Source organism: Acipenser ruthenus, chromosome 26 (genome assembly GCF_902713425.1).
Source record: "Acipenser ruthenus chromosome 26, fAciRut3.2 maternal haplotype, whole genome shotgun sequence".
Taxonomy (NCBI): Eukaryota; Metazoa; Chordata; class Actinopteri; order Acipenseriformes; family Acipenseridae; genus Acipenser; species Acipenser ruthenus.
The window spans coordinates 6,642,038-6,669,926 of NC_081214.1; the positions used below are offsets into that span (position 1 = coordinate 6,642,038).

The following is a 27,889-nucleotide window of genomic DNA, read 5'->3' on the forward strand; positions in this document are numbered from 1 at the left end:
AGTATTTTTAACGCATGGATGCTTTATTTCTTAAAAAATAACTTCATGATTTGAAAAGAGGGTACCCTGAATCTTTAAAGATGATGAATATCTGTCTTCTCGTTGTCAGTCAAAAGAAAACTTGCTTGGCAACTCTCATTACAGAGGCTGTGATTAGGTTATTATAAGTACAGACACCCACCTATCGAGACACACTGCTCCCAGACTGAATAGGAGCTGCGTGGTCTTCCAGCCCTGTGTGTCAGGAGTCCCCTCTCCCTGGGCCAGCAGCGCGTATTTGTCAGCAAGAGCCTCGGTGACGGCGCTGTCTGCATCTGCAGGGGCGATCCGCAGCAGAAGCTGGCCCAGCAGCCCCAGGGTCAGGTGATAGGTCTCATTCAGGCAGCCTGCGTTGGAGATCACCACCTGAAACAGCAGGGGGAGGGTCTGCCTCAGGTTGAACACAGAGATGGTGGAGCCCTGAAACAAGAAAGAAATCAATCAATCAATCAATCAATACTTCAATGATCAGCAGTTGATGAGATTCATCCATGGCAAAATGCCTGAAAACAAAATACATATCAACCTAATTGTTTAGATGTCTGTTTTCAAATTTGAACATAAAAGAAAATAAAAACAGTTCTAGTGATTAACACTGGACAGTCTTTCTTTTAATCCTAGAGCCAACAGATATGCATTTTGACCAAGTTCAGGCCACTTAATAAAACTGATAAAAATAGGGAACAAGAGTGCCAACGCTACAGGGTTACTGCAGAAGACAAACTCAGGCAACAACTGTACAGCCTGTTACTGCTATACCTCAATGAATGCAGAAAAGTTGCCTTCTGAACTTCCATAAAAATACATTTCTACTGTAAACCCTGCAAGATTTAAAGATCCTGTATAACTCATACCAGTTTAGCTGGAGGTAACATAGCAGCCAGCAGGCCCAGGATCCTCTCCCTTGAGCACTCAGCAAATACATGTTCCTGAACAGGTACCCTGGTAGCTCTGTCCTCCTGCTTTAGGGAAATGTGCTGGGATGAATCTATAGCAGCTGCTTCAGAACCTACAGTGGAAAAAGAAAACATATGCAGCTCAATCAATCAATCAATCACTACTTTATATATAGTGCCTTTCATACAAAAAGCATATCAAAGTGCTGTACAGGACAAAACAGAAGACAATCAAAATAAAATTTGTATGTATAGAAACTGAGTTTAGAATTCAGTTTAAAGATAAATCTAAAAAAGTTAGTTTTCAATTTCTACTTTTACATCAACTGTGTAGCACTTCTGATATGAGGTGGCAGTGCATTCCACAATCTGGGAGCACAGGGACTAAAAGATCTCTCCCTTCCTTTTTGTGCATACTTGTATATATGTGACTAGAAGCTCCTTTATATGATCTGGTGCCTTAACTTTTAGTGCTTTATAAGTTAGAAGCAACATTTTAAAATCAACTCTAAACTTCACTGGGAGGCAGTGCAGTGGAGCCAGCACAGGTGTTATATGATCTCTTTTCCATGCTGCTGAGAAGCCTTGTGGCTGCATTCTGTATAAGCTGCAGGTGATTTATAGCGTGATCCAGAAGCCCAGCGAATACAGCATTGCAATAGTCAAGTCGGGAAGACACAAAAGCATGAACTTGTTTCTCAGCATCGGACAAAGAGAGAAATGTGACCTAATTTTAGCAAGGTTTTGCAAATTATAAAAGGAGATTTTGGTGACATTGCAAATAAGCGACTTAAAAGATAAATCAGAGTCAAATAAGACCCCTAGATTTTTCACTTCCGTTTTTATGTTTGTGGTCAAATTCCCAGATCTATTTTTAGAGATTGTATTGCTTCTAGTTGCTGCTGAGAACATAACAGAACATCTGTCTCTGAGTTTAACTGTAAAAAAATGTTGCACCTCTTAGCATTAGCATTCAGCTAAGGCTGCTACAGCCAGGTTATCATAAGGTTTTACAGAGATGTTGAGCTGTGCGTCATCGGCACAGCAGTGGAAGTTAACACCATGTTTGCAGATTATCTCACCCAGTGATAACATGTACAAAGAAAAGAATGGGTCAGTATAAAGCTTTGGGGAATGCCACAGGCAACCGATGAAAATCCAGACACAGTCTCCCCTAATGAAACAAATTGCTGTCTGTTAGTGAGATATGACTTGAACCATTTTCAGACAATACCGGATAATCCATCCCAACTTCTGAGATGATCAATTAAAGCAGCACGGTCCACTGTATCAAAAGCAGCACTTAAATCTATAAAAACAAGAACAGATACTCAGCTAGAGTCTGCACTTCACAGCAGATCATTCATTACTCTGATGAGCGCAGTCTCTGTACTGCGGCAGAACAGAAACCCGGCTGAAAATCAAGCACTGCGTTATCCTCAAGAAATGAATTCAGCTGGTTTGCTGCTACTTTCTCTAGAACCTTAGATAGAAATGGCCGATTTGAAATAGGTCTATAATTGTTTAAAGCTGTAGGGTCTAGGTGTGGTTTCTTAAGCAAAGGTTTAACCACGGCCATTTTTAAGTCAGAGGAAACTACTCCTGATTACAATGAACTATTTATTATGTCCAAGAAAATTTCACTCAAACCACTTGAAAGCTGCTTTTCGAATTTTGTTTGGAATTGGATCCAACAAGCAAGTGGAAGAATGAATGATATCAGTTAATGAACTGCATCTTTTTCGTTTTTAATTCATTCTACAATTGCATCCAGCCACCCTAAATAAGGCCAACCTGCACAAGAAATTGAAATCAGGGACCTCAAGTCTTCATAATGTACTGTCCATGCGCACAGCCATGCGGTCCCTTTCAGATGTTCTTTTCCAAGCATACTGCACCTTTCATGGTTGGGGATGTTGCCTCTTCGCTACACACAGAGGGGGTTTGACTGAGGCTCTTGGAAGAATCCAGAGTATCCTGTGGCACCAGTGCTTTCTGCTTGATGATGTCATTGCTGGAGCCCTCAGACCCTGAACCTGCCTTCAGGACACGAGCGGGCGCCTGGTCAACGACTGTGCATGTATCCTTAAGGAAAATATTTTGGTTAGAAGACATATATAATACAATTTTAAATTAAAGCCAGTGGGATCATTAGACATTTAACAAAACATTAAAACTAACAGTTACTACATATAACAGATAGATTGAGCAGAGAAATGTGTATGCAGTAAATTCTGAGAACACACAGGGGGGGCATGTAGAACTTGGAAGAAATCATATGCTTCCAAAATGACACAGCCATTCTAAATACAAAAAAGTGTTTATTTGTTTTTCATAAATGTGTTTCTTTGTCAAATTCAGCCATTTCGGGATAGTTCCTGATACAACAGTCTTCCAGATAAATCCAGCCTAACTTCCAAATTACAAACAAATACTGCTGAGCATACCTCTTTTGACAGTGGCAGTGAATTCACAGGAGTACTGCTGCCCCCTGGAGGAGCGGAGGAGTTGCTGGTGCTCAGCTCCTGACTGCTCTCTGCTATGGAGCTGCTCACAGGACACACATCACTCTCGGACACCGACTCATTGGGAGAGAGCAGAGACAGGAGTGCCGAGGCCCTCAGACCTGGAACACATGCAATTGTCAATAATCAGGTTCCTATTTCAAAGGAAAAAAATTCAACAGCACTGTGTCTTTTTGTATCTTTGGCAGATAAAAAAGGGACAGTTAAAAATAAATAAATAAATAAATAAATAAATAAATAAATAAATAAATAAATAAAAATAAATAAAATCAGACAAACAGAGGATATTGACACGTTACATGCAAATCCTTTTCAGCAGTAGATAAGGTAAGCAAATGGAAATTAGATACAAGTTAGCCCAGTAAGTCAACCAGTTCCAGTGTCTAAAAAAATAGGACTTACTTTTTCCGTTTTGCCCTTTAAGCAGGCAGTCTGCAATGAGCTCCGTGCAGCGGGTCTGCAGGTTTGTGGCACTAGCAAGAGTATTGGAGTCCAGCCTTTCTCCCTCCACTTCTCCCTCGCTGGCTAGGTCTGATGTGTAAAGGGCCAGGGCAGCAAACAGCAGCCAGGAGTAGTTATGGATGTAGGGCTGAATGAGTCGGTGACGGTCACTGATCCGAATGGTAACCATTGGAAACACTGTGATTCGGTGGGTTGGCAAATGGCTGTGGTAAGAAGAGTTTAAACAAAGAGTAAAACACTGCAAAAAAAAAAAAAACATACTGTTAAACAAACCAGGCAGGCAATTACTTACCTGTCTGGGTATTTCTTTGCATTATAGCACCCAAAGCAAAGATCGAAATCATCACAGACATTGCAGTTGATCCTGCTGCCCACAATCAGCCCCTGGCAATGGTCGCACGCATATTCCATATTAACCATTTCATGGTCATCCTCGTGCCCTTCAGGTTTGGCACCACCTAGCATGAAAAGTATAAAGGAAATTCACATCATTATGCTAAATAATGACAGCTTTGGATGTCTGTTAATGCAATGCCTTCTTTTAAGATACTACAATGAAACGGATGCAATTCCCAAACAAGATCTTCTCGTGTTCAAAACCACGATACTGCGATTATTGGGATTTAAAAAGTGCTTTTTGACATTGTAATGTGATTTTTTGTAATTTGATACTTTGTAGTGTGATATTTTGTAGCAACTGCAAGTCGGCCCTTTGTTTCAGAATACCCATGGTGAAAAACAAGGTGTGTATAGGGTTTATTGTATCTTAATATAAAATTCATTTGATTATACTGCAGTAGTTTCGCAAAACAAAAAGCATGTCTCTGCAAGATTTCCGTACGAGGATTTTCAGTAATTTCCACAACGGGTTTATGGAGAGTTTGTGGTGGGTGATATTTCCGATTTCGACAAATACAACAATTAATCCATTCTTCTATTTAAAAAGAAATCCATCGCAAATTGATAATATTAAAACTTCCAAGAAAATTGATGTTTAGCTTAGTAGTTAGATATTTCACCAAACGCTTTTTTGTCAAGTTTTGTCAAAGTTAGTTATCGATATCATATCAAAATATAGATATTAGTGCCTATATCTAATATACTATTCCAGTATTTTTTTATTGTTTATTTTTTTATTTAAAATCAGGTATTCAGTAAATTCGGTTTGTTAATTCGGTTTTCCCAACCAGTACTTGCTATTTCTCTAGTCATGAGGCACTTACTTAAAAAGCAGGTTTTGCACAAGTCCATGTCCATACACTGCAGACAGCGGAAGCGATGCCAGGGAGCAATCTTGTCACATCCGTCACACGAGATCTCAACATTCAGCAGGTCACAGTATCGGGCAATAAACATGTGCATCTGAAGCCAGGAAACAAGGAAGGAAACGGCATCAAAAGACAGAAGTATAGTGAGAGCCAGAAGAAGTACAGTGAGAGCCCTCTCCTACAACTAGGGAACAGAAAGCAATGCTTCATACTGAAAGAGACTGGCAGAGTGGGTTTAATGGAGAGCTGTTTATCGTTTGTTAACTTTAGTTTTCTTTTTCACATACAGTATTAACAAGCATATAAAAAGTATATAGGCTGTATATACAAAGGTGACAGCACAGTTACTGAAATTGTATTTGAATACTACCTACCTTTCTTTTGTCTTCTGGGGCTGCCTGAGTAATCTTATCGTACCACCTCTCAAACATCCCATCCTGGCATTCTTCCATCCACTCCATGTTGCGCTCATAGTCTGCAATCTCATCGTCTTCCGTCCACTGGCTGGGAAACAAGGAACGGCATAATCACCAGAGAAGCAGAATACCCCTAGTGTTATTCGCACTTTACTAACCCTTAATCTCCAACTAGTTTCCAAACATCAGTGTATCATTAACAGGGCAGCAACCTGCATTAATCGACACAGGGCAATGATAAAACAGTAATTCACTAATAAGACTTTGATTTGTACCTGATTGCAATGTCGTGGACGCTGATGTTCTCCTGGGACATGGTCAGGAGGAGGTCTGGCAGTTTAATGTCAATGAACAAGGCGAGATCCTGCACTTCCCAGCTCATATCTAACAGATGCAGCAGGCAGGTTTGCACACAGGACAGGGCAGGAAGCAACGTCCTTCAGGTGGATAAGCAATGGAAAGAGCATTAGACTGTCTCAACAGAATTGGGAGTATTTTTAAAGCCTTAACTGCTACTTTCACTTAACTAAGAATCAAAACATCCCATTATATAATTCAAGGGCAATTAAATACACTGACAATATGCTCCAATGGGTCTAAATTTAGGACTTCAGAGTGGATTTAAATACTGCTACAATTTAGATGTGAATGGTACAACAAAGGCTGTAACATTAGCATTTCTCTTTTTTTGGCAGTTTGATCGTGCAAACAGGTTCTTACTTGTCGTGCAGGTTGTTGAAGCTCTGCACCGCATTCAACAGCAGCAGCACGAGCTGGTAGAAGGACTGCCTCACCTCCTGCCGCAACTGCTTTCCACAGCCATCCAGGTGTCTAAAATAACTGCAGAAACAAAGAAATACCAGAATGAAACTGCTGTACAATTTGAATACGCTTCCTCCCCCCCCCCCCCCCAAAGCACTTGAGTTATATTTTTCTTTATTGTGCAAAATGTGTAGGATGCTTTTGTAGAACTATAAAAGAAGTCGGTGAAGGGTCACCTTTATAATTATAAAAAACTCCAGCACCTGCAATTTGTGTAGAAGATCTGCTGGCCTCATCTCCATAGCAACCAATGATAAAACTTGGGCCCACTGTCTTTTCTGCTAACTGCTGAAGCTCAATTTGGTTATTGTAGTAATGAGATATGGTTGTAAGTTCAAGGAAAACAAGTCAAGGCTACAAGGAAAAAAGTGCTTTTCTTTGTTCTGATTTTTTTATTTTCTAGCCAGCCAGAGAAATGAAGAGCAGAGAATAACAACTGGAACAGCCAGCTGCAAGAATATCCAGAAAAAACACTGTAAAACAAATAAACTTGGAAGAGAACTTAAATATTGTTTAAACGGCTTAAAAAGGAGCTCCATTAACTGGGATCACCATTGAAGAAAAGGAAAGTTAACAATTAAGAGACTCAATTAGCCTACCAGAATGGTCAGTTTTACTGGAAGAACACAACACTGGCTCTTATTAAACAAAAGGACCCAGCTTGCCGAGTTGTCACACACCGTTATCAACACTGCGGATACAAATAAAGTATTGCTCCAATTGAACTAAAGAATAGAGAATTACAGTAAACTATACTGGGGGGAAATTGAACAAATGTGTATTTGCAGAAAGCCTGATGTTGTGAAATGTAAAATGGGTGTTTCATGCATTGCTTCATAACAAAATGCCTAACTTTAATATTTCATGAAAGTAATTTACCAGATAAACAGCTTAAAGAATTAAAGAGATCCATGGAATTGAATGACAGGTGCTGGAGTTGTTTTTAAGAATAAATGAATGGGTGTTGTAGCTGTGAATTCTAACTGAAGGACATATATATTTTTTACAACCGACTGAATTATGATTTCATAATATCCTATTAATTAGAATTAATCTGGATTTTATTGTGTTATTTACAGACTCATATTTACTCAAACAGCTATCCTGCTTGCATATTCATTGACAACAGTATTTAGTTTTTATAGAACAGACAAATTATAGACAACTGGTGAATGCTTGCTTTTACACAGAATTGATCTTTACACTGAAGCTGAGATATTATCTGAATATTATTCTTTGCTGAGATTAATATACTGACTACTGCTAATATTGATGCTAATTTTCTTTTCTATTTTTGTACAGTATAACTTTGATAAAATTCATTAAAAGATTAACAATGTTGCATATTTTATTGCCAATTATCATCTATGTGATCTTGAACTCATCTGGGAGAAATGTATAGCTAAGAGAGCTAATCAAAGAAAACCATTACACATTAATTATCTTCTTGGGTATTTAAACACCATTTCTCTGAACACTTTTCCCTCTAATCTACTTGGGCGTACTCTCTCTCATACCTTGTGAAGTCCTTCTGACATGCCAGCAGCTCCTGCAAGAATAGAATGCAGGGGGCCTGAAAAAGGTGAGGTCTTCCAAGGGAATGCAAACACTGACGCACCGTCCTCAGCACCTCATGCACACTCTGCGCCTGGGTTTTCTTCAGGGAAAGAACTTGTAGAACACTGTCAACAAAAATTCAATGCATCGGTTAAAAAGGTTTATATAGGTCTACAGGTTTAGATACAAGCTCTCCTCTTCAGTAGAACATGCACAACCAAATCTCCTGGCACTCCACATTCTGCTGGACACTCATGAATAAATAACTGACGGGTCACTTTCACTGAATGCCTGTGAAGCAATCAAGCCACACCATTTTTCCAACCAATTATGATTTACCACTGTTTTTTTGCATATTATTTTTGTACTTTTACCATGGTTTTCCCTTGGTTATGCTATGCATTTACCTAGTTTACCCAGGTTTGCTATCTTTATTAACATGCTTTACCATAACTTGCTATATATTACAATGCTTACCAATACTTTCACTGTGCTTTATTACTATGGTAAACTTTTATAAGGGTCTAGATAGGAAACCTGTAAAATAGATTCTTATGGCTATACAAGTTTCCCATAAGGGGTCATTTTTTTTTTTTTTATAGAGTTCAAACTTTGCAGCAGGATCTGGCACCTGTTGTCATATATAAAATCTCTTAGACCAGACCACATGTTGCGTGCTTACAACTTTCTGTTCCGCTAAACACCGTGGGCTTACTTTGACTGGCAGATTGCTTGATCCTTCATAAAGTCATTGATGTGCTTCAAGATGGGGTACTTCTCCTTGATGGAGGGGACTATCCTCGCCTCCTCCATGGATCTGAAGGACAGCAGTCTCAAGCGCCCCCTGCTGAAAGGTGCTTTGCGGGTTGGCGTGGAAGGAGAGGACGGATCCCCATGCTGAGGCAGAGAGGTGTCCGAGGAGGCTTTGATGAGAGAGACTGCAGAAGCCACTCCTTGGCTGGGATTTGTAGTCAGAGGCTTTGACGTGGTGCTGGGCTCTTGAGATTGGCTTTGCCGTCTGGCTTCAGGGTCTTTGACAGTTGCCTCAGCTCGCAGTGACGATGTAGAGGGGCTAGCCTGGAAATCCCCCTCAGATATGGAGACTGATCTCTGGCGCGTAAGCACAGCTCTTCCGTTTCTTTCATCTCTGGACCCCAGGGCTTCACTCTTGACCTTGTCGGAATTATGTTGTCTCAGAGTTCCACTGGGGTTGAATTTAAAAAGGAGAAGGCTCTTTTCAATGCAAGTGAGAGCTGCAAAGTGAAAGCAAGAGTGAGAAGTAGAAAGAAAATCATTCATATAAATGCAAAATTACAACAGCTACATACTAACAGCCAAGTAAAGAACACTGGATTTCACTTACCAAGGGATTCCATGTTCACCTCACTGGGATCTACCTCTTGCTTATCAGTTTTATTCATTTTTCCAACCAGGTACTTTTGCTTCATTTCAAGCTACAGAAAAAAAACACAGTAGAGAAACGTAGATGCATTAAAAATATCAGGCATACAATTCTGTACTTACAATGATTACAGCAGATGCATCAGTTGGGGTATCGTAGGGCAGGTAAAAATACCACAGGTTTGGAAGGAAATTAATGCACAGAAACACTATTCCTACATTGAAACATAGATATAGATTTAAATCAGTGCAGGGAGTAACACATTGGAAAAACAATAGAGCATTTTGCTTACATGCATTAATATCTATGCTATGGAATAGGGGACTCCAGTCTCCGGCGCCTAGTATAAGGATACAGAAAATAAGGAACATCAAGTGCAAAAAGTTTAGGATCTGTTTTGAACTATTTTGATAGGAGTTTACAATGTATCCCTTTCTATTTCTTACCACAATACAGCAACATAAAAGTGCAGGATAATCTAAAACAAAAACAACAACAACTCACCATCCAGGTTCTGATCCCCTCAGCCAGCGCATACACCTGTACAAACTCTTCACTGAGAGCTGCCTGACCCCCACACGAAACTGCAAATAAAAACAAACATGTGTGGCTCAATTTTAATGATCTAAAAATAGTGGGGGATGTTAATACTGCCACCCTTCAACTCTGTATTAATACCACTGGAACCACCCCCACCACACCCTCAAAAGGGGCGAGTTATAAAGAGGTCCTAGAATGAGCAATTAGCGTTGCAGCTCATTCAATTAGACAATATAGAACAAAAAGCACAGAAAAGGAAAAAATGACAGACCTTAGAATATATTCAGTGCTCCTTCATTATGATTCTTTAATACCACAGACAGACGTTTAACCGACTGTATGCATCAGTGTTGGTTTAGGCAGGTTAGAATCACTGGGTCAGGACTTTACCATAGTTCATCAGTGCTCTGTGCAGGGCAGGGGTGTGATACACCATTGAGGCAAAGATGGCATTGACAGCCTGGTCGACCTTTAACCCTCCACCTATCTCATTCCTGGGCGGCTGCTTCTTGCAGGCTTGCATGAGCCATTTCATGAGGTCTGTCCTGGAATCAGAGGCATCCTGGGAAGGATCCCATTTGGCAAATTCGATAAGAAAACATTTGATCTCGTCACCAGGAGAGGCATGCACCTAAAAACAGAAAGAGGATTACAGATTTCTTTTTTTTTTTACATTTCTCTTTTAATACTATCAGTCTGACATCATTGCACAAGCCAAACATCTGTAGTAACTGAATATACAGGTAAATATCAATATTTTAGTACATGACTGGCATTCAATAGATTTCAGTATAAGTACCTTTGCTGTATCTGCTGTTTGTGAGTGTTTGTCATTTATCACAGCTTCTGAAGCTCTGACATCTGTACACATCCCATGCCTAAAGACAGTTTTCCACAGTGGGGAATTCAGAACAAGGGCTGTTTTTCCAGGGGGTAGCTCTTTGACACACCTGATCTCTGGAATAACAAGACAAATCACACAATCATTTAGTATTCCTTACATATAAACTTTACAACTGCACTAGCAACTGACAAGCTATTCAGACATTGCAACAGGAATACAATTATATCTATATCTATATATATATATATATATATATATATTTTTTTTTTTTTTCCCAGTTCAACTTGAACCCTTTCAATTATTTTACGTAAATGGAATTACATGTATAATGCAAGACATAAAAGAACTAGTGCATCATTGTGGATTAATCGTGTATATTTTCCCTTCACGATCGCTTGCACTGCACCAAGATGAGAAATGCACAGAGAGTCTTACCGTAAGGGGATTTCAGGGCCATTGTGCGGGAGGCCAGGCGACCCATGAGCCTGGAAACAAGGAGCTGTAAATCGGAGGCCCAGGACACGGTGATGTCAGGCAGGCCGTAAGCAGTCACTGTGAACTTGTAGCCCCACTCATTGTTACTGCTGTCAGAGTGGAACAGAAACTGCAGACGGGGACCTGCCTTGTAGGTCACTTTCTGTGGGTTAAAACAAACCACAACAATATGAGAAACAGTTTGGTAGGTGCTTTTTTATGACATCACCAACGCTTTTGAAAAGTGAGTTTGCTAGACTCTAGTCGGCCACCTATATATCTGTGCCCAGATTAGAAGCATTTCTTTGATCTTTATTGGAAGTATATCTTTAAACCAGATTGTACTACATTTCATTATACAGGAGATTGGTTTGCTGGCTTCTACCTGATTTGCTGGCTTTCCTGGTAGTTTTCAGAAATACAGCAAGAAACATCAAAATACATACTTGTCAAGACTTTAAAGCATATATGGAAAGGTAAACCCTGCTGTACACTGCGATGACCAAATAGTCTAAATGCTTAGAAGCACAAGGTTTCTAACAATTAACGCATACAATACAGTTGATACCAAACTCCTGTAACCTAGCACATGTTGTATAAGATCATCCTACCTTGGGCCACTTCTCTGTGCCGACCTTCATATCATAGCGTATTTTTCCTCCTCTGGAATCTGTGAACTCCAAGTAGTCATACCTGAAAGCAACAAACACAATTATTACATGCAGCAAGAAAATCTATTTGATTTAAAATTCAGGTTAAGTATTTAAAATTGTGGAGGATAGCAACATGTTTGTTTTTTCCTTATTGTGCATATTTTTTTAAACTACAACTGAAACCGGCAAAATAAATATTTATTCAATGCCATAAATGAAAATGAATTTATATTAATTACATACCCCATCTCCCAACACCAGAAAGAAGATTTGCTTTTTAAAAATCAGATTATACGATATCGTTTACACTCCCCACTTTTTATCCACATAAATAAAAAACGGATACTTTAGCTATGCATATACTATATAATCTGGATAAAAGAGGGAATTCTCAGGGAATTTTACTAAACAAATATATGGTAAAAAATAAAGGCTGCTTCACATTACCTCTTTTCTGTTTCACATCTTTCATCGAACTCCACCTCAAAATAGGTAGCTCCAGGACACAAAAAAGTTGTGGTTTCGTGCCTGTTGTTTTCATAGTTGTGAGGAGATTCCACGTTCCAGGTACGGAGCAGCACAGGCTGCTGAGACTGCTGGCAATTCTCCACATCCATCTGAAGAGGGAAGACAATAGATTTTAAAATCAGGCTGCTGAGATTGCTGACAATTCTCTACATTCATCTGAACAGAAATCTGCCACTCATAACAATTCAATTCTTAAAACTAATAATTTCAACAACTTAGCATTTCAGGGAATGTTAAAATATATGACTTAAGAATCAGGAAGAGACAGATTCAAGACCTGCCAGTGGCAAAGGCAGAAACAGAATAGATGCTGACACCTGAGCTATTGTTCCCAACTTTCAAATGCTCAATCATAGATTTTAACGTAAAATGTTGCAAAACATTTGTCTAATTTACTTTTACCTCTACGTTTCTATGAATTAATAATAAGAAGAAAATAAATAAATAAGAACACATGATACAGTAGTTGCTTGTACCTTGGTAAAGCTGTCTTCAGTTTCACTGCCCAGGCTCTTGAATAATTCTATGAAGGAGGCAGATGTTCTCAGGAGTTTGCAGTGAGGGATATCTAAGGAACAAAGCTCCAGCAGAAAGATTACCTGGAACAAGGAAAAAAAACTGCAGTAAGCATATGACCAAGATCTATAACAAACACGTTTTTTACAAATACATTGTCAACATTTGTCTTTATTGAAATCCTTTTCTAAAAAGAACTTCAACGTGACGTATTTGATTATCTCCAGTACCAGCTGCCTTGTCGCCATGGCCAGAACAGAGTTGGTCAGTCTCTCCACGATCTCCTTCCCACTGTGCTTCACTAGCAGGGAGGCCAGGATGGAGTGGGAGCTGGACAGAAACTGCTCGACATCTAGGGGAAGAAAATTAAAACATTATTAACGCTGCAAATATACAGAAATCTTTGCAACTAAATCTATTAAAATGTCTTTGCAATTACAATGTTCAAGCCATACAAAAATGTAAACACATATCCTCCGCCACATCTGTAAATACAAACTGAGGGCCATCAGTATCATGAAAAAATAGATCACTATAACCTACGTCAACCGTATTATATGTGTAAAAAGTGTGACATACAGAGGCAATGATATGCATCCCCAGTGGGGGCAATAGAAAAGATTAAAGCAGATATCATGTACAATAAGAAGTGCTTTACAAATACTGTTAATATCAACACAAGGGGAAACTGGGCAGAGGCACTGAATAAAACAGCCAATAGCAGCGCCTAACTGAAGTGAACCTACATTTCACTAGGATTTCTTTGGCGAGAGATGCTGCAATAGGAGACCCTCCTTTGAGCTGCAGGTAGCACCAGGAGAGAAGACTGCCCTGCAGAGCCCAGAACAGGGAGAACAGGACCTTTCGACTCTCCCCACGGGAGACATCCACCATCTTCATCTCACACTGAAACAACATTGCAGAACACAGACCAATATCAGGACACACTGGACAGTGATCCACCCAAATAAATAAATAAATAAATAAATAAATAAATAAAAACAGAGAACTTCAGTTGTTTTTTTCCTGTATATTTGCAACAGTTCTAGGGAATACATGTTCTAAACGCAATTAAATAAATACATTTCCACACTTTTGAGAATTTATATTTTTTTGAGACTAGCAAGCAAATTTAAAAAAAAAAAGTAGTTTGTATATATTAGATATGGGAACATATATAAGCCGGTGAGACCATCAAATCTTGTCCCTTCTCAGCATGCCATTTGCCCTTACTAAGCCAATATTAATATTATTTATTTATTTTTATTATTTAATTTATTTATTTTATTTTTTTAAATCGGACAGAATCTGCCTTTTGATCTTAACTTTCTTTTACTCAGCTTCTATTTATGTCCTCCTGTTCTACAGTTTAAATAATAGTTACCCAAAGAGCGTTTGTTCTCACAAGTCCTGATTGAGGTTGCACTCGGTACTCTTCCCCTTACCTCTCGAGTTGCTACCAATAGCAAGGTGTCCATGACTGTCAGAGCTGGAGAGATATCAAAACCAGCAGGAGCACCCTTGGGAGGCAACAGCAACAAGCCACTGGGGTCTTGATCACTGTGGGAACAAAACACAGGGGAATATTTACAAAATGTTCCTATACTCTATAGCCCATATGTGTTTAATAACTTCACACGCTTAACATCCCTTAGCACTGAGTTTCTCCGCATCTGTCTACATTACTGGTTGCCGCACTCACCTGAAGTAATTGCACAGGGACTCAAAAGTCAGCGTGACAGATTCTGGCTGATCCTGCTCGGTGATATTTTTCTAAAAGAGAAAAAAACAAACAAAGGGATTATGTTCCTCTTACATTCTGCAACCATGCAAATCCACTTACATTATTGATTGCTAAAGATTTTACCATCATGGCAAAGAGTTGGTCCCTCCTGGCCTGCCTGTCTGGGAAGAAGATGGCTGCTCCATTCAGGACTGTATTAATAGCTTCTTTCTTTAGATATTTCTTAACAGAGGAATCACCTTCTGGACCATCCACTACTGCTCCGAGGAAAGGAAAAAAATAGAAATCAGTGGCACATTAAAATGAGTGCAGTGCAAAGAGAGAGCTGCTTTAGATGTAGACTGATGGGTTAAAGTATAGACTTGTAAACAGAAGCTCCAAGTTGATTTTCTAAAACAAATTAATAAACTGCATTATCCTTGCAAGCTGCAACTTACTGATGACATGAAGTCACATCGCTACATTCCATCAACAAATTGTAATACTGTTTAGTCTATTATATATGATGACTGCTTTGGTTTGTTCAATGGGTATTTTTGGTCAGACCGCTCTTTGTTGGGAGTCATGGAATAGTACAGATTTAATGTTCTCTCCTTTGTGACACAGGTCTTTACCTTCGCAGAGGTGTCTGTAGAGTTCCTGCACTGCCTCCGTCTGGCCAGTCCCTCTGTTGTTTGAGTTTTGCTGTTTCGCAGGCAATTCAGATGTTGACAGCACTGGGAAACAGTTCTGCAGGAGCTGCAGCAGTATCACCTGTGCCTTAACAGCCTCTTCCCCCAAGCTAAACAAACAAACAAACAAACAAACAATGCAAAAAGACAAGACACCAAAAATAAACACATCACAATAAAACCAATGCAATGAGTTAATGTATAAACATGCTTCAAGTTGTGATATATACATATATACATTTATATATATATATATATATATATATATATATATATATATATATATATATATATATATATAAAATATCTCTCTCACAAGAGTGGGTATAGCTAACATGGGATATATTCCAATCCAGTGGTGTGCTGCTGAAATTCAGGATGGAGCTGCGTGTCGGTAGTTCAAACTATACTGCCACCTACACATGTTTTATAACAACTTTAAAATGCCTATTGTTGTTTTGATTTGGACTCCCATTTCCTTGAGAACAAGTTGACATGCCAGTTACCTATCTGCCCGCGTCGGACTTATCCAAACAGCCTGTATCTAGCCTTTTCATTAATAGTGGTAACAGTAGTCAAAAAATGCCAGTTACCAACTTTACTGCGTCCGACTTATCTGAGCAGCTTATATCCCCTTCATTAAAACTGGTAAAGGAGGATATAAATTGACAGACTGAGCTCAAGGGTTAGAAATTACAGGGCTCTAAATTAATCTGCGTCGAAGCAGAGTCTGTTGACAATGAAAGTAAAGATCCGCCAGGTAAAATAATCCCTGAATTAATTGATTTAATATAAAAAGTGTACACATTGTATTGCTATTTAATTTAAATATATACTTGTTGTATAAACAGAATACTGAATGATCGCTCGTGGTATACGTTTTTTATTTCCCTTAGGAGTGTATCCTTCATAAACCCTGTTGGGCTCATGATTTACTGGGAAATCCTCCAACAGTGAATGAAAACCAAATACCACGAACAATCATATAGTATCCTCTCTATCTATATCTATATCTATTAATATCAGACGCCTGTACAATTCCGATTGTCTTATACAGATACATTAAAAATTGCAGGAGAAGGTCTTATTGGCTCACAGGCAGGCAAGGGTTACAATGTTTTAATGCACACAAACTGGGCTGTCAACCAAGTATTTTTTTCTAGTGATGCAGAATTCACAGAAGGCGCCTATGGAAGGATATAGTAAACAGACACAAAAGGAATTCATATGTAAAACTGAACGTCAATGTACTGTGTTCTCTCTTGAATTCACACAAAATAGGTTACATTTCACCTGCTCTCACCCCAGACTTCTTCCCCTATTCCTGCTACTTACTTCTTTCTTAGTTTATTGTAAAAGCTCCAGAACAGCTGCAAGTTGAGGTCACCAAAATCCAGAAGTAGCCTCTGCTTAAACATGGTCTCTTTCTGCAGTGCCTAGAGATTCATAAACACATTCAGTTCATTTTAATACCAGCCACACAGCCTCACTTCCAAGGATTACAATGATATCCTATTCAAACACCTGGTTTGGTATCTGAACCAAAACAAGGTCAACGCTGCAGAGGGTTCCTCAGGCTTAACCTTTTCGGTGCCTTTGACAAGAGAAGCATTTAAGACTGCTGAATGGTTAGCGTCGTAAAAAATGAAATGCAAAAAAAGTGTAATTTTAAATGCTTGGGACTAGACGATTATAGTAACACCCAATGACAGCATTCAACATGTGGAACCTTATGCAACAATCCTGTCTGTCTGTCCATCCATCAGGCACATTCTAAATGGTCAGCACAATAACTACCTTAAATCTTAACTTGTATCATACTCCCAGCATGCTCAAGAGTTTTCGGATTGCATTTGGGTTTATTCCAATAAATAGTTGATGCTATAACATATATTTACAAGATTATGAGGATCTCCCCGTATGCGACTTCACTGGTTTGAACCTCTCCTACAGGTCAAAGCCCCTTGCAAACAATACACTAATACTGCAGAACTATTTATATTTAAAACAGCTTCACACACCATGTCCTGTGCAAGCTGCTGAATGAAGTAGAGTGTCTTCTGGAGGAGTGTCACCCCACTCACAAGGTCCCCCTCTGCCTTATCCCCCCTCGTCAGGATCAGAGCCTCGCTGTCTTCACTGTCTGCAACTTCCCGCAGGTAGCCACTGGCACTCAGCTGCTGGACCCCCAGGCGATCTGCTGTATCTTGCCTGGCACATAAAAACTTCACCATCACGTACTGTAGAGAAGAGAGCAGCCCTTGGGAAGTCAATATAGATAGTGCCAAAACATATTTAGTTCACCACAGGACATTATGCTCATTTGTGTTGGGTACAGAAGAAATTTTGGATGCATTGCATTTTCTAATTCTGAGAGCTGCTACTGGACCCAGTCACACTTTAAAAGGCCAATTTTAGTTTATTAACTGTTAACAAACACTTTATTTTTTAGCTAAGTTTATACATGAAGATCTTTCTAAACTAATGTAACAGGCAGTGTTGTGAGATGAACTGCCGTTACGGATTCTGATCCCCGTCGGTGAGACGAGGTTAAAAGCTCTGTAATCACGAATGCAGACCAGCCCGGCTCTTCTGCATTGTGGTTTAGATGCCCGCTAATAAAAACCTGATTTAATTTGCTAAACATTACTACAGTAGCAATTTGAACCGATTTCAAATATATGATCGACTGGGAATTGATAATCCATAGGGCTCTGATGTTTGCAGTTTTACCTGGTCTTTTATATATTAATTAACAGAAAAATGAATCATGTACATTAACATGTTAATAGGTGTCCCTTAACATAAAGAGTGACCCTTTGACTTCCTGTTGCAGGAGTTTTTTTTTTTGTTTGTTTGTTTTTTAAATTTAGTCATTGCCAATTAGTTTTTATTATTTTCTCCCCAATTTGAAATGCCCAATTATTTTTTAGGCTCAGCTCACCGCTACCACCCCTGCGATGACTTGGGAGGGGCGAAGATGAACACACGCTGTCCTCCAAAGCGTGTGCCGTCAGCCGCCCGCTTCTTTACACACTGCGAACTCACCGTGCAGCCGCCTCAGAGCTACAGCGTCGGAGGACACTGGGCAGCTTACTGGCAAGCCCGCAGGCGCCCGGCCAGACTACAGGGGTCGCTGCTGCGCGGTGAGCCGAGGACACCCTGGCCGACCTAACTCTCCCTCCCCCCGGGCAACGCTCAGCCAATTGAGCGCCGCCCCCTGGAAGCTCCCGTCCATGGTCCGCTGTGGAATAGCCTGGACTCGAACCGGCGACGTCCAGGCTATAGAGCGCATCCTGCACTCTAGCGAGTGCTTTTACTGGATGCGCCACTCGGGAGACCCCTCTGTTGCAGGAGTTTTAACTGAATCAAAGCAAGGCCAAGATATCCTCTCAGGTCTGGACTGACCACCTTGATATTCAGGGACTCTTAACCTTGCTTCCACACAAGTCTGTTCCCCAATGCCCATGGCAATCTCTAGGAGAATAGATAAAGCCATAGAAAAGTAAGGATATCAATGGTATGCATAAAGTAATATCTTCTCCAGCTACTTAACTGGCAGAATGTGTTCCAGGTTAGTGTTGTGCATAGCCAGCGAGGAGACCTCTGCAGTGGCGTGGGAAGCAACATTAGTAAGCAATATATGTGCAATATGAAGATGTGTTTTACCCTTGTGGTACGACACTGATGCAGTTTGATCTCCACATCATTGCATTCGTCATCTAATTCAAACCAACTAACAGGGTCATCCTCACCCAGTTCTGAGCTCTGGCCACTGCTTTGGGAGGTAACAGAAATGAAAAGTTGTCAGTTTACTGTTATCAAACTAGGTCATCCAGCAAAGTATTTTTCTTCTACTTTTGTCATAACTAACGGCAAAATGTGTATCAAAAGCCGCTGAACTCCTTACATGATGAACTGCAAATGCAACAGCATTTTTAAACATAGTTTAAAGACTGTAAATTACGCTAGCTGCATTCATAAAGCATTTTCAAGCTGGTCAATGTACAGGTTGCAGTGCATTCACTAGTAATACAATGCTTTTTGTATCCATTCACTGGCTTTAGAAATGCTTTTTGGAAACAGACCGACAATGCAATTTTAAATTGAAGGAATAAAACTCTTTCCAGTGCTGTACAGAATACATCATTCCTTACCTGTTTTTTAAAAATTGTCTATACTCCTGAAGACCCCAGGTATCATACTTTTCAAATCTCTTAAAGTGCTGTTCTGCATCAAATTTTCCAGTTCCATCGTTATATGCAAACACTAGCCCGCACTTGGCACCTATTGGTCCTTTACGGACCTGGAGGGGAAATACAGAGGAACATCTTCAGCAAGACAGAAACACAGATCATTTTTAGCCCTGGGATTGGTAGTCCTTGCCCATGAGGGTCATTCAACTCCAGTACAGTAATAAGACAGTAACTCACTTTGATCCTAATCTGGGTGACCTGTAAGCTCATTTCATTTCCTGTTGACAAGATAATGCTAGCTCTTGTCTTTCCTGTTTCAGTAAGAAAACCTAGACAGAAAAACAAAAATAGAACAAAAGAACTCGATTCAATAAGACTTATTAATGAAAAAGGGGGATGAATTTTCACCCATGACTACATCAACTGCACTTTGACAGTACCTCAAATGCATTTATTCAATCTCTCTTTAGAATCATACCTGTTACCAAGAATTCGAAAACCAAACAGTTTAATAATGACACATTTAACTATATAATAGTTTTTTCACACTGCTGGTCAGTAGAAGGATCACACAAAATGAGTATTTGAGAGTCTAGGACTACCACTATGATGAACAGTGCTTGCTAAGGCCACTACTCAAAGAGGGCTTCAATCCTTTCTTTAAAACACTAAGTAGTTTGAAACTCATTGCCCTTCATCTGGTGCCTCCCCTGCCAGGGATCATTTGGAGAAGTTTTCACATCATCTTGTTAACCCCTCTGTCCGTGTCTGATAATCATGTCCCTACCGTCCCCTGTACAGGGCTCCACCAATATGTTTTCAGGCCCCGACTTCTCCTCCTTCCCCTTCACATCACATGCTTGCAGCTGCAGTTGTATGGCCTTTCCTGTGGGAGAAAAATAATGACATACATCGAATTGGAACTTGTCATGCATTGGTTATTCATTTAGTTGTACGGTGTTCGGACAGTGCTACTGGGAAATTTTCCGCTGGTAAATTCTACTAGCCGGGCATGGAGGCCAGACTGACAGATGTGCATTTAAATGGTTTCGCACATATTTTTATTAACTATGCTGCAAATCAAGTGGGGATATTTGCTGTATCAAAAAATATATTCACCGTATTTATACAGAAGTTTGAGCCTCACTAATGCCATCGAAGCAAGCAGTGTGGAGGCCTTGTACTCTGTATCAAGGTGGTCAGTGATGCTGGACAGGGCTGTTATTACTTTGGCAACACTCCCTCTGGCCAGGGCAAAGGCCAGCAACGTCAGCTCTGCTTCAGGAGTGACACAGCAGCTAATAGAAAAAAAAAACCAACAACATTATGCATTTACAGTCGCAGTTGTACAATCGCAGTGAACTTTCTGAATTTGCCACTAGTAAAGTGCCACTCAACAGAAGCTGCATGTTTTAATGCAATTAAAATGCAAATTCCTCTCATGCAAAATTGTTTGTTCATCAAATTGTGTATTCAAAAAAAATATTACTCTGCAATCCTCAGAAGAAATGCATCCACTTCCTCCAGAACGTTAGGTGAAAAGAATTTGGGAAACTCCGTAGATCCTGGAGTCAAGGACAGCGGTGGCATGTGCTGCAAGGCCTTCCTGGAGGATTTCAAAAGGAAAGATACATCATAGAATGTTTAGGACACACTACAGTCTGTTGCATTTTTGGCTTTTATGATTAGGCACTTGAAACGGGGGATGTGTGGTCCAGTGGTTAAAGAAAAGGGCTTGTAACCAGGAGGTCCCCGGTTCAAATCCCACCTCAGCCACTGACTCATTGTGTGACCCTGAGCAAGTCACTTAACCTCCTTGTGCTCCGTCTTTCGGGTGAAACGTTGCAAGTGACTCTGCAGCTGATGCATAGTTCACACACCCTAGTCTCTGTAAGTCGCCTTGGATAAAGGCATCTGCTAAATAAACAAATAATATAATAATAATTATTATTATTACCAGAGATAGAGAATATATATATATATATATATATATATATATATATATATATATATATATATATATATATATATACACAGTGCCTTGCGAAAGTATTCGGCCCCCTTGAACTTTGCGACCTTTTGCCACATTTCAGGCTTCAAACATAAAGATATGAAACTGTAATTTTTTGTGAAGAATCAACAACAAGTGGGACACAATCATGAAGTGGAACGAAATTTATTGGATATTTCAAACTTTTTTAACAAATAAAAAACTGAAAAATGGGGCGTGCAAAATTATTCAGCCCCCTTAAGTTAATACTTTGTAGCGCCACCTTTTGCTGCGATTACAGCTGTAAGTCGCTTGGGGTATGTCTCTATCAGTTTTGCACATCGAGAGACTGAAATTTTTGCCCATTCCTCCTTGCAAAACAGCTCGAGCTCAGTGAGGTTGGATGGAGAGCATTTGTGAACAGCAGTTTTCAGTTCTTTCCACAGATTCTCGATTGGATTCAGGTCTGGACTTTGACTTGGCCATTCTAACACCTGGATATGTTTATTTGTGAACCATTCCATTGTAGATTTTGCTTTATGTTTTGGATCATTGTCTTGTTGGAAGACAAATCTCCGTCCCAGTCTCAGGTCTTTTGCAGACTCCATCAGGTTTTCTTCCAGAATGGTCCTGTATTTGGCTCCATCCATCTTCCCATCAATTTTAACCATCTTCCCTGTCCCTGCTGAAGAAAAGCAGGCCCAAACCATGATGCTGCCACCACCATGTTTGACAGTGGGGATGGTGTGTTCAGGGTGATGAGCTGTGTTGCTTTTACGCCAAACATAACGTTTTGCATTGTTGCCAAAAAGTTCGATTTTGGTTTCATCTGACCAGAGCACCTTCTTCCACATGTCTGGTGTGTCTCCCAGGTGGCTTGTGGCAAACTGTAAACAACACTTTTTATGGATATCTTTAAGAAATGGCTTTCTTCTTGCCACTCTTCCATAAAGGCCAGATTTGTGCAGTATACGACTGATTGTTGTCCTATGGACAGAGTCTCCCACCTCAGCTGTAGATCTCTGCAGTTCATCCAGAGTGATCATGGGCCTCTTGGCTGCATCTCTGATCAGTCTTCTCCTTGTATGAGCTGAAAGTTTAGAGGGACGGCCAGGTCTTGGTAGATTTGCAGTGGTCTGATACTCCTTCCATTTCAATATTATCGCTTGCACAGTGCTCCTTGGGATGTTTAAAGCTTGGGAAATCTTTTTGTATCCACATCCGGCTTTAAACTTCTCCACAACAGTATCTCGGACCTGCCTGGTGTGTTCCTTGTTCTTCATGATGCTCTCTGCGCTTTAAACGGACCTCTGAGACTATCACAGTGCAGGTGCATTTATACGGAGACTTGATTACACACAGGTGGATTCTATTTATCATCATTAGTCATTTAGGTCAACATTGGATCATTCAGAGATCCTCACTGAACTTCTGGAGAGAGTTTGCTGCAATGAAAGTAAAGGGGCTGAATAATTTTGCACGCCCAATTTTTCAGTTTTTTATTTGTTAAAAAAGTTTGAAATATCCAATAAATTTCGTTCCACTTCATGATTGTGTCCCACTTCTTGTTGATTCTTCACAAAAAATTACAGTTTCATGTCTTTATGTTTGAAGCCTGAAATGTGGCAAAAGGTCGCAAAGTTCAAGGGGGCCGAATACTTTCGCAAGGCACTGTATATATATACTGTATATTTCTAGGATGAAATAAACTACCATTAACAAGCTTTGTTTATTTAAAAATAAACAAACAAACAAACACAAATCTGATGCTTTAAGACCAGGTGTGTACAAACAAGGCTCTTGAGTGGTAATCTATTCCAGATTTTAACTGGTGATCATTAACCACTTGAACTCCAATGTAAAAATGAAACTCCTTCCCAGGTACCAGATTTTGAAAATAATAAATAATAATAATAATAATAATAATAATAATAAATAATAATAATGTTTTTAAACCTGTAATTGTTATAAAATGTTAACATATGATGAATAAAACACAAAACTGTGTTTCATTAACCCTTAATGCTCCTGTGTGCTACATACCCATGTTCAATAGAGAGATACACATTTTATTTTTTTTATTTTTGGTTTGAACAATGAAAACAAAAATGCTGCTAATAACGCTATAACAATAATAATCAGTAAACAGTAATTAAATAAAAATCAAACAACATCAAAATGTGTGCCATTATCGATTTATTGAATTTTTCAATACAACAGAACATGGGATTGCCTTCGCAACCACTGCACATTTTTCTTGTGCCCATTCTTTTGTTTCCATTTCGTAGCAGACCCTGCACCTTTGTTGCAGTCTCTGCTTCCCTTGTGTTGGAGGGATAGTCACAAATGTGTGTACAGCGCTACTTTGCACAGGCATTGTGATGGATCTGGCTGCCGAATTGCCTGTACCCACTACTGTATTTTGATAGTATTTTGCCACAGCACTGCCATTTCAAACCAAACAGCTTCCTGTCTGCAGCTGGCTTACCTGTAAAGTAGCTGCATGCTCTTTTGTTTGTACAGTCACAAAGGTAAGTTATTAGCTTTTTGGGAACAAAAGCCAAAAAGCACTTCAATGGAGAACGCAAACTCTCAAGTTCCACGGCGGGGTGCACATCTGTGTAAACAGGTGCAAAATCAAATGATGGAGGACTGGCATCATCGTAGGGATCAGTAATAAACACCCAGTCCCCTGCTACTCTTGGCTCCACATCCTCTTCATCATCATCGCTGAGTGATAAGTCAGCATCACTGTTGCTGGTCCTCCGAACCAACTTCACTCCCGTTGTCGCTCTCCACGTACGTTGCCATGTTTAGCTTTAGCTAAAAACTATATAAAACTACAACTAAACAAGTAAAACTAATAATAAAACAAAAAATAATAATTTAAAACACTATATACACACACTTGTAAAAGTTGAATGGCTTCCCGCAATATCTCTCAGTCTTCTAAACGCCCACAGGTAGATTGGAATCGCTACATGACACGCAATTGGATACAAATGTCACCTGATCCTCCCCCGACTTTCATTGCACATTCCACAGTACTAGCACTGCCTTAGAGACTGAAACCTGAAACACTAGACTGAGAAACCGCTCATAGAATAGAATGGGAAACGTGCGCACGTCATGGTGTTGAAGTGGTTAAATAATGAACTGTACAATACTTGGATAGAGGTTTAAAGAGTAAGCAGCAGGGATCTGAAAAATATAGTTACACATACCCATGTGTTGCTACAACTTAAAATACCTGTAACTTATTTTCATTGTTAACATGCTGACAACTTTTTACACTTATATCTTTAAAGTCTGTTTCAAAGCTCTTTTCAAAATGTCTGCTCTAGTGCACTGATAGTGTAAGGATTATTGCCCACATTGTCAAACAAGGCAACAGCAATAACAATCCATGCTGCAGTATGGAACAGAAAAGACAGAGCACTTGTTTTGTGTCTTTTTTTTTTTTTTTAATCGCTCTTCCTGCAGTGATTGAGGACAGATCTCAAACCCCAGTGCACTACAGCAAAAGAGCTTTGAAACAGACTTTCAAGTTATAAGTGTAAAAATCTGTCAGGATGTCAACAATGAAAATAACATTTACAGGTAAGTTACTGAAACAGTTGTAGCAACACGTGGGGATGTATAACGCTAGATTTTGCGTGACCCCGCTACTTACTCTAACTGGTTCAATTAACTCATTCATGCTGTGGTTGGAACCAATAAGCTACACCTCTATGGAAATCACTATTTTGGAGACTGAGAGGTAGATAGATAGTCCTCATCAATCCTACACCAATTACTTAAGTTGGTTTACTTTTCTATAGCCAGCACTCAGGCATTTATAGCGTAAACCTTGACTTCAGCAGGCAGATTCAGCAAAGTCTGACGTTATGTAATACTTTACGATGCAAATTGAAAAACCAAGATACATGTGTAACACATACGGGGACAGTGCGTAGTAGCGTACATGCACACAAGCCTAACTGGACTGTATGAATGGGAGGATTGTGCCCAGTGTGGCAGACCTTCACATTCAGCTGTAACAAGACCAGCACATTTAACACAATGACAAGTAGGGAGCAGCGATCCTTACCGTGTGTTCTGCAGTACAGTCTGTACCAGCACAGGGTTGGACTCCATGGATGCAGTCACCAGCGAGGTCAGTAAAGACAGGTACCAGATAGCAGAGGCATCCGACACAGACACTCCCTTGTTTTTCATGATCTGATACCCCACAGTCCTGAGGCCATGGATCCTGGTATCACATCCATCACTGAGGCAACGCTTGATGTTTATCTGAACAACTGGGAGGGAAAGAGGAGGAGAGGTGCAAATTATAAGGAATGAATACAAACCAAGCATCAGTTCAACTTCCACTTTGCTGAAATCAAGAAAAACATTCGCAGCACGATGGATTGTGCCAGTGGTTAAAACCTGCTATGGCAATACCATAAATTTATCATAAAGTCCTGTTGGTTCTTTAAAACATCACAGTTAAAATGTTTCCTTTGTTACTATTATTATGCATGACAAATTTTAACTGACACAGCTTGAGTCACTACGGTACCTCAAGATACCCTTTGTTTTAAGCATATTAATCATTTTAAAATAGTTATGATTTACTTTATTAATTATGCATGGAATACCAAGCTCAAGCAATTCAATATTAAAATGACAGAAAAGAGAATTCTTAAGTTTTACGAACCGGGGGAGCTGACGTTGGCGTTTTCCAGGAGAGTTACAAATCCTGTGACGTTGCTGGGAATGTGGACATCCCGGATTTCCTGTAGGCTTCTTGGATTTCTCCCAACAGCTACGGTCACCTGCTGGGGCATGTAACTCTGGTCATTAGCTGCCACTGCAATCATTAAGCGTCTCAATACCACATCAGGCTTCAACCTTAACCTGAAAAACAAGCAAGAGAAGAGAATTCAATAAGAGTACGAACCAGAAGTTTGATGCAGTGTCATAATATTCACATGTTTTACAGCAGATATCAGAGACGATCAGGCTACCACTTAAACCGATCTTTAGCATCGCTTAAAAAAATAGCAGCATCAAGATCCTACATATAGTCAACCAAACATGAAATACTGTGAAAGTGATATGCAAACCTCCATTTCGTAATCACATAGGTCTTGAAATGTATTCTCCTGCAGCCCGGTATGTTTGTTTATTTATAGTTATATATATATTATATATATTATATATATATATATATATATATATATATATATACAGTGCCTTGCGAAAGTATTCGGCCCCCTTGAACTTTGCGACCTTTTGCCACATTTCAGGCTTCAAACATAAAGATATGAAACTGTAATTTTTTGTGAAGAATCAACAACAAGTGGGACACAATCATGAAGTGGAACGAAATTTATTGGATATTTCAAACTTTTTTAACAAATAAAAAACTGAAAAATTGGGCGTGCAAAATTTTTCAGCCCCTTTACTTTCAGTGCAGCAAACTCTCTCCAGAAGTTCAGTGAGGATCTCTGAATGATCCAATGTTGACCTAAATGACTAATGATGATAAATAGAATCCACCTGTGTGTAATCAAGTCTCCGTATAAATGCACCTGCACTGTGATAGTCTCAGAGGTCCGTTTAAAGCGCAGAGAGCATCATGAAGAACAAGGAACACACCAGGCAGGTCCGAGATACTGTTGTGGAGAAGTTTAAAGCCGGATTTGGATACAAAAAGATTTCCCAAGCTTTAAACATCCCAAGGAGCACTGTGCAAGCGATAATATTGAAATGGAAGGAGTATCAGACCACTGCAAATCTACCAAGACCTGGCCGTCCCTCTAAACTTTCAGCTCATACAAGGAGAAGACTGATCAGAGATGCAGCCAAGAGGCCCATGATCACTCTGGATGAACTGCAGAGATCTACAGCTGAGGTGGGAGACTCTGTCCAAATCTGCTGTATTATTGAATTGTGGTTTGTCACACTTGAGAATTATTGTATTTCCTGTTCTTATTGTATGACTTATATTGTAACACTTGAATGTATTTGTATTTGCTTGCGATTGTAAGTCGCCCTGGATAAGGGCGTCTGCTAAGAAATAAATAATAATAATAATAATAATAATAATAGGACAACAATCAGTCGTATACTGCACAAATCTGGCCTTTATGGAAGAGTGGCAAGAAGAAAGCCATTTCTTAAAGATATCCATAAAAAGTGTCATTTACAGTTTGCCACAAGCCACCTGGGAGACACACCAAACATGTGGAAGAAGGTGCTCTGGTCAGATGAAACCAAAATCGAACTTTTTGGCAACAATGCAAAACGTTATGTTTGGCGTAAAAGCAACACAGCTCATCACCCTGAACACACCATC

At 39.7% G+C, this 27,889-nt stretch overlaps 1 protein-coding gene across 4 annotated transcripts in view; it reads right to left on the reverse strand.

Moving 5' to 3' along the window:
* Nucleotides 1–27,889, reverse strand: part of LOC117963316 (zinc finger ZZ-type and EF-hand domain-containing protein 1-like) — a 47,671-nt gene that overhangs the window by 16,135 nt on the left and 3,647 nt on the right. The window contains exons 5-40 of one of the 4 annotated variants that reach the window (XM_059001598.1): nt 26,246–26,445; nt 25,634–25,844; nt 21,043–21,159; nt 20,673–20,851; nt 20,341–20,439; nt 19,791–19,882; nt 19,515–19,663; nt 19,027–19,132; nt 17,379–17,597; nt 16,693–16,784; nt 15,301–15,467; nt 14,810–14,943; nt 14,645–14,715; nt 14,388–14,502; nt 13,689–13,848; nt 13,173–13,294; nt 12,903–13,025; nt 12,346–12,515; nt 11,857–11,938; nt 11,207–11,408; nt 10,727–10,884; nt 10,318–10,558; nt 9,892–9,971; nt 9,349–9,439; nt 8,701–9,238; nt 7,946–8,110; nt 6,327–6,446; nt 5,882–6,043; nt 5,565–5,694; nt 5,146–5,284; nt 4,215–4,380; nt 3,863–4,125; nt 3,383–3,561; nt 2,834–3,020; nt 894–1,048; nt 182–459 (exon numbers count right to left, since the gene is read on the reverse strand). In XM_059001598.1, the coding sequence (XP_058857581.1) occupies nt 182–459; nt 894–1,048; nt 2,834–3,020; nt 3,383–3,561; nt 3,863–4,125; nt 4,215–4,380; nt 5,146–5,284; nt 5,565–5,694; nt 5,882–6,043; nt 6,327–6,446; nt 7,946–8,110; nt 8,701–9,238; nt 9,349–9,439; nt 9,892–9,971; nt 10,318–10,558; nt 10,727–10,884; nt 11,207–11,408; nt 11,857–11,938; nt 12,346–12,515; nt 12,903–13,025; nt 13,173–13,294; nt 13,689–13,848; nt 14,388–14,502; nt 14,645–14,715; nt 14,810–14,943; nt 15,301–15,467; nt 16,693–16,784; nt 17,379–17,597; nt 19,027–19,132; nt 19,515–19,663; nt 19,791–19,882; nt 20,341–20,439; nt 20,673–20,851; nt 21,043–21,159; nt 25,634–25,844; nt 26,246–26,445 (5,862 nt within the window). Of the gene's footprint in view, nt 1–181; nt 460–893; nt 1,049–2,833; nt 3,021–3,382; nt 3,562–3,862; nt 4,126–4,214; nt 4,381–5,145; nt 5,285–5,564; nt 5,695–5,881; nt 6,044–6,326; nt 6,447–7,945; nt 8,111–8,700; nt 9,239–9,348; nt 9,440–9,891; nt 9,972–10,317; nt 10,559–10,726; nt 10,885–11,206; nt 11,409–11,856; nt 11,939–12,345; nt 12,516–12,902; nt 13,026–13,172; nt 13,295–13,688; nt 13,849–14,387; nt 14,503–14,644; nt 14,716–14,809; nt 14,944–15,300; nt 15,468–16,692; nt 16,794–17,378; nt 17,598–19,026; nt 19,136–19,514; nt 19,664–19,790; nt 19,883–20,340; nt 20,440–20,672; nt 20,852–21,042; nt 21,160–25,633; nt 25,845–26,245; nt 26,446–27,889 lie in introns of all 4 variants that reach the window. The other 3 variants (XM_059001597.1, XM_059001596.1, XM_059001595.1) reach the window with 3 other exon arrangements.